This window comes from Nematolebias whitei, chromosome 16 (genome assembly GCF_014905685.2).
Source record: "Nematolebias whitei isolate Nwh7 chromosome 16, NemWhi1, whole genome shotgun sequence".
Taxonomy (NCBI): domain Eukaryota; kingdom Metazoa; phylum Chordata; class Actinopteri; order Cyprinodontiformes; family Rivulidae; genus Nematolebias; species Nematolebias whitei.
The window spans coordinates 1206460-1213382 of NC_056513.1; the positions used below are offsets into that span (position 1 = coordinate 1206460).

The window sequence follows — 6923 nt, forward strand, 5'->3', positions numbered from 1 at the left end:
AATGAGCAGCAGCAGAGTGATTAAAAGCTCAGCTGCATCGAGCAGGAGTGCACGATTTAGAGGAACGACAGAGAGAAACAATGTATTCCACACAACCTTGCTAAATAATCTTTTTAAATCAACAGTTTGTAACGTGGAGTTACTCATAGGACATCCTCCAGTGAGTCACATTGGCAGCTGTCGATTCTCTGAGATCTGCATTGGAAAGGCTGTTTGTCTCCTAGGGCTACAGGCCACGCTCTATTGTTGCACGACTATCTTGACACCCACTCACTAGAATGGAGGCATGCCGCAATGAACCCTGGGATCTGTGATCCTGCTACCGATACGCACAGCAGTGCCACAGATTCCATTAAGCTCCAAATTAAAGCAGGCACATCAAAGGGCCTGTGAGGAGGCAGCATGGAGATGTGATGGGAAGAGGGGGAACAAAAATGAGTGAAAGGAGAAAAGAAATGGAACCTCCTTCATGCAAACGTGACAGAGCCTGATCCAAATCAATATCTGTGAGTAGTGGGGTGTCGTTGGGAGGCTTGTGTGAAACACATTAGTGAAAGATGAAAGCGTCAAAGAGGTAAGTTTGGTGAAAATGTGTATTTTATAGCACGAGACACAATTTGTAAATGAAGTCTGTAAGTGTTGTCCTACGTTTTGCCACAAAGGTTCTTATATGAAAACTATTTTTTTGTTTGTTGCTTTGCTTGTCCTCTGTAGATTTTTCAGCCACCCCAGTTGTTGTCTTTGTGTGGCTTGTGAAAGATCAAATACATCTAAAAAAGAATAAGTTTAACAATAGGGTTAAATAATTTACTGTAACTGGAAGAAAAATATGTTTAAATTTGATTTGTTCAGTGGTTATAAGTATTGTAAAAACCAGCATCGAACACCACATACAAATTTCTGTATGTTTTTTTATTTTTATCTCTGAAGTTTTTATTTTTAAAATTGATATCTGAAAGGCGTTGTCTGCGCCATGTGGAGGGTAACACAAGGGGGACCTCCGGGATCAGCTTGTCTCTTTAGATAATCTTTATTTATGTTTCTGTCCAGGGTGGAAAATTTGCAGTAAATCCCACAGGTTTTTCTGAGTGTTTTATCACTTGGAGATTCTTCACATGATGCTACTTGCAATTATCAAATTGGAAGCACTCTACGTGATACTGTCTGCATAAGTCTGAAAACATACCCAGGGGCCTCTGCTGCTCAAGCAACATCCAGAGAGTTTTGCTGTGTTCTCCTCTCTCTCTCTTTGTTTCTAAAAGCAGAAAAAAGGTAAAGAGGGGTCCCACACAGCACTGGTGAGGGTGGTGCTTGCGACCCTACAGCAGTCTGCCTGATTACATCGCCACACAAGCGTGTCTTCAAAGCCTTCCCCTCCGCACTGCCCAGTTTGACTAGATAAGGGCCCCCCTTATGCTGTGGTTCAGCTGGGGGACAGGAAGATACACGTAGGGGTCAGCAGTAGTGCCATCTGATCCTCATGTACAACAAATACAGCAAGTCTACCTCAACAAACCCACTTTACTGTCCAAACACCCGAACTGTGTCTGCACAGCTCCTCTGAGTGTTGCTCCGATCACACACCAGGCATGAACTGAAGACAAATGATTCTTTGCTTCTCATCCAAGATGTTTTACTCTATTTAAAACTGACATGTGTGCAGAAGAATTAATGAATTCATCCTTCCATTTTCTTGTCTGATATTTATTGTTGAATAAGAAAAAAAAAACTGTCCTTCTCAGTATAGAAAAACCTGCATGTAAAGAAAAGGTGGAGACAAATGACACCTTAAGTTAACGATCCATTTTTATATTGTTGCATTGTGGCAAATAATTTTCCAACATCAAGTTCTGGTTCCACTCTGCCTTTTGTACCAGCAGAGCCTCATCAGTTGAATGGGAACAGTTGTGGGTGAACAGCTCCTCCCTGCCACCCAGGAACTTCAAGAGATACTGAATACTGAACAAAACTGGAATCAGTGTCTGAATTTGTTCTTATTTGGTCTGTTTTGATTTTCAGGTTTCAGCTGGCACTGTCAGCCCATGGTTCTGTGCTCAGAGAAGAGGATGTCCTGGTGAAGGAGGTAGGCAAGTGCTGTGTTGTGACATCAGGCAGGCAGGAGGAGGGCTGAGTCCAATAACAGGAGTTTCAACTCCGTAAAGTTGAAAATGAGGCAGGCTTGGAGCAAACAAGGAGTTCCAGACGGCATCAGGGAAATCATGGAATCCAGGAACATACGTAGGGAGGTCACTGCAAGACACAGGTAAGTATTAGTAATCCTAGTATTCACAAAAGGCTCAAGAGCAGAGGTAACGATTACCATAAGTGACTAATAATCCACCAGAGACTTGTGAGAAGACTTGGCCTTGTGAAGGGTAGGTGGCTGAGTGGCTGATTGGGATCAGCTATGCTCTCAACCTGCTTCCACAACAACATCTGAATCTGACCACTCTCGAAGAGAAACCCCAAAAGGATATAGCAGCTTTAATGAACTTTAATGAACAGCTGGTTTTACATGAGCCTCTGTAGGACAGCCCAGACATGGTGAGAGTGCTGTGGGTCCTGAGAATAAATCAAAATTTCATCAAGATTAACTAACACCATACCATACCATACCATACCATACCAATTTATTTATATAGCACTTAAAACAGCAACAAGGCCAACCAAAGTGCTGTACAAAAGAAGCAAACATGCACAGCAGACAGGAAAACATAAAATAGAAATACAGATACAAATAGCAGCAGAAGCTAACTAAAATGGCCAACAGAGTAGAGAACAGACCGGACCAAAACAAATCACACCGTGTTAAAGGCAAGCGAATAGAAGTGGGTCTTCAAGCGAGACTTAAAGACTGAGAGTGTGGGAGCCTGCCGGACACTCAGTGGCAACTCAACACAAACACCTTGAGAAAATCCCTAAGGACGTCATTGACTTCATCTTGGAATACGGCCAGTTAACAGTTAGTTAACCCAAAAGGTATCGCTAAATACTCAAAGGAACCCAGCAGAAAGTGGTTTTCCATTCGTCTCCTTTTATTCAGACCAAATGGGATGCGTTGCGTAGATAGAGTTTTGTGAAAATTTTAGCTGAATGGAGTTTTTTGTAGACAGGATCAACCCGAGGTAGTGGATTTTTATGTTTTATGGGGATTTGGTTGATATCGCAATCCTCAGTTTTTAGACCCACTGGCAGGCAGGTGAGGAGTTTAAATAAAAATAATTTATTTAAACAACAACAAAAGGCTGGCAAGGCAGCAAAATCTTATACGAGCGGATTCTCAGGCAAAACAGGAGCAGGACGGAACGGATCATCAGATGTATATGAACAGAACAGAGGAGGTTTGGGACGTCGGTGGTTGACAGGTCAATGAGCGGACGTATGAGTGGTGATGAGGAGAGGTTTAAATAAGGCAGAGGAAGAGTGGGTAATGAGTGCACCTGGGAAGGTTACTGATTAGAGTCAGGTGTGAACAGTGACTGGAGAGGCAGGCTGAGGAGTAGAGAGCGACAGAGGACACAGTGAAAAACACAAGGAACAGAATGAAAAGAAAAATAAAGACCAAAGAAACACAAATAAAACAGACAAAGGGACAGATCATGTCAGTTCAGGCCACAATAATCAATGCAGGGTCCGAGGGTCTTATCTATTTTCTCCAAGAAGAAGAAGCTTGGTCCTACAGGAAAAGTAGATTTAACTTTTATGTGATTTATGTGCCTGGATGACTGAACCTTTTTTAATGAATTCAAATGATGGTTGTTATTTCCTGATTGGACTGATGATGTGTTGCACACTGGATACCAAAGCTGCATGCTCAGGTTTACTGTTTTCTAAGGTGACTTTTCAAACAGCTTTCATCTTTCAAACCTTCTTGATGTGTCTCTTCCTTCCCAGCACATTATCAAGCCAATCGAGAAATAATGACTATCATTTGAATTTATGTTTAATTAAGTGGTTTCCAGGACATTCTAACAAGCCCCCAGTACTTTCATTATCCTTTAGTTAGCCACTTCAAAACTACTTACTCATGACGTCACATCAAAGGTGCTTTCCACCGTTTTACAGCTAAGCCATAAGGGAGTGTAGCTCTGAGCAGTCTGCCCTCCTGCAATCAGAGATATATCTAAAAGTTTCTAATCATCTGTGGTTCCCCGCATCTGAGGAATGAATGGTTTTCGTGCAAAAACAACAAAGGAGCTGGATACAGTCACCACGCTGGATAATAAACCATCAAAGTCAGTTTAAAGACAAGAACGGACTCTGGTGTGTAGTGTGAACTGTTCCCCAAGCTTGGAGCAGTGAGTAGTGAGTGAAACTGCCATGTAGGGACTTGAAAAGGAGCCAGAGAAAACAAAATGGGCTTTGCATAAAAGAGAAAAGTTACACAACGGAGCCCGTAATACCTGGTCAAACAAACGTGACTGGAGATAGATTTTAGACAATTGACTTGTTCAAGAGCGAACAGGATCAGGAGACTGTGACCAAATGGTCTTTAGATATTTTCTTCAGGGAGAGGCCCCAAAGGGCTTCACCCACTCATAATCATGGTGTGTTTGGAAACCCCTGATTCATATTTGAACTGAAGGGAAGCATATTGTTTGAGCATGCTTGTCCTTCCAAACTCAGAGATTTGCTAATACCAATGCAAAATCAAGAGAAAGAGACTGATAGTTCAAGACGTCAGAAACAGTGAAGGTCTTGGAGAGAGCTTGATCATAGAGCACACATACAAGCAAGTGTCTCTGCTGCGTTCACTCGCAGGAACAAATACAAGAAAATGTGTCTGGGTTGACGGACTTTAAAGATACAGTATGACGAGCGTACTGTGACGGAAACAGAAATAAATCTGTGTGTGTGTGAGTGTGCATGTGTGCGTGCATGGTGAAAGGGTGTGGCATTGAACAGAGGCCCCTCCAGCCCAGACTTGAAAAGACATTCTTTCATCATTGCTAATCTCCCAAACATAAACACGAGAGCATCCATACAATCTCTGTCTGAGGGCCAAAGGCAGAGAGGGGGAGGAGCCTCTTATGACCAAGATGACGAATGGCGAGGGCACAGGACTCCGTGTCATCTGTTTTATCAATAAACATAATTTCTTGACAATTGTTTGTGATCAGAGTTTGCAAGTATTTGTGGGCGTGTACTAAAAAAGAAAAGAGGCAGTAAGTTCCTCTGGAAGTGTCAGGCTTTCATTGTACCTGAGAGTTCATTTATACAAAGTAATGAAATAAAAGTTTTCATCTATAGAAACAAAAAATAGATACATTTTTGATTATTTTGGATTTCTGGGGCTCAACTGTGAAATAATTTTGGATGAATTTCTACTGGGTCTTCCACAGGGCCTCTTCCCAGTCAGACGTACAGAGCACCTCCCTAGGGAGGTGCCCACGAGGCATCCTTACCAGATGCCTGAACCTCCTTAACTAGCTCCTCTCCATTCATTCAAGCTTTATCTCTACAGGTTAGTCTCATTGAGCATCGGGGACTCATTTACAAGAGAGACCTGATTTAACAAAGAATGATGATAACAATGGACAAAAGACAAAATGACAAAATGGATAAAAGAAAGTTTATAAACGGAGAATAATAAATTAAAGAAAATTATATTAAAAAAGGAAACAAACAGCTCGATGTGGAGGAGCAGTGGTTCTACTCTGAGTCTCTCCTGATAACTGAACTTCTCCCCCTGTCTCTCAGGGAGAGTCCAGCTACCCTGCAGAGGAAACTCATTTCAACCTCCTGGATCCACGATCTCATTCTTTCAGTCTCTACCAGAGTTCTTGACCAGAGGTGAGGGGAGGAACGTAGACTGACCAGTACACAGAGAGCTTTGTCTTACAGCTCAGCTTCCTCTTCACCACAATGGACCGGCACGGAGTCCACAATACTGCAGATGCTGCACCAATCCATCTGTCAATCTCACGCTCCATTCTTCTCTCACTCATGAACAAAACCCTGAGACACTTGAACTCCTCCACTTGAGGCAGAACCTCACCCTCGACCTGAAGACAACAATCCACACTTTTCCAACTGAGGACCATGGCCTCAGATCTGGAGGTGCTGATTCTCATCCCAGCTGCTTCACACTCGGCTGTGAACCGCTCAAGTGAGAGCTGAAGATCACGGCACGATGACGCCAACAGGACCACATCATCTGCAAAGAGCAGAGATGATCCTGAAGCCACCGAACAGGATTCCCTCTGCCCGCTGGCTCCAACTCCAACCCTGAAGGGGTCCGACTTACTACTGGAAATGTGAACCAAACTTTTGCATCGCTTGTATAGAGACCAAACAGCCCATGTCAACAGGCCCCGATCCCATACACTGAGCACCCCCACAGTGTACCTCAAGGAGCACGGTCGAATGCCTTCTCCAAGTCCACAAAACACATTTAAAACTGGATTTGCAAACTCCCATGATCCCTCAAGGACCCTAGTGAGGGAATAGAGCTGCTCCAGTGTTCAACAGCCAGGACAGAACCCGCATTGTTCCTCCTGGATCTGAGGTTCGACCAGTGATTGGACTCGCTTCTCCAGTATCCCTGAATAGACCTTACCAGGGAGGATAAGGAGAGTGATGAACCTATAATTGGAGCACACCCTCCGGCCCCCCTGTTGAAGAGGGGAACCACCACCCCCATTTGCCAATGAAGTGGCACTGCCCCCAGGTTTAGGTTTAAGGTGTAACTTCAGGATGGGTTAGGTTTGGGGTTAGGTATGTACTGGTAATGGTTAGGTTTAGGGTTAGGTATGTACTGGTAATGGTTAGGTTTAGGGTTAGGTATGTACTGGTAATGGTTAGGCTTAGGGTTAGGTATGTACTGGTAATGGTTAGGTTTAGGGTTAGGTATGTACTGGTAATGGTTAGGTTTAAGGTTAGGTATGTACTGGTAATGGTTAGGTTTAGGGTTAGGTATGTAC

At 43.4% G+C, this 6923-nt stretch overlaps 1 protein-coding gene across 1 annotated transcript in view; it reads left to right on the forward strand.

Moving 5' to 3' along the window:
* Nucleotides 1-557: 557 nt before the first annotated feature.
* The window catches only part of LOC119423002 (calcium uniporter regulatory subunit MCUb, mitochondrial), a 38304-nt gene continuing 31938 nt past the window's right edge, over nt 558-6923 (forward strand). The window contains exons 1-2 of the mRNA XM_037690413.1: nt 558-574; nt 2020-2083. Coding sequence (XP_037546341.1) covers nt 558-574; nt 2020-2083 — 81 coding nt within the window. The remainder of the gene's footprint in view (nt 575-2019; nt 2084-6923) is intronic.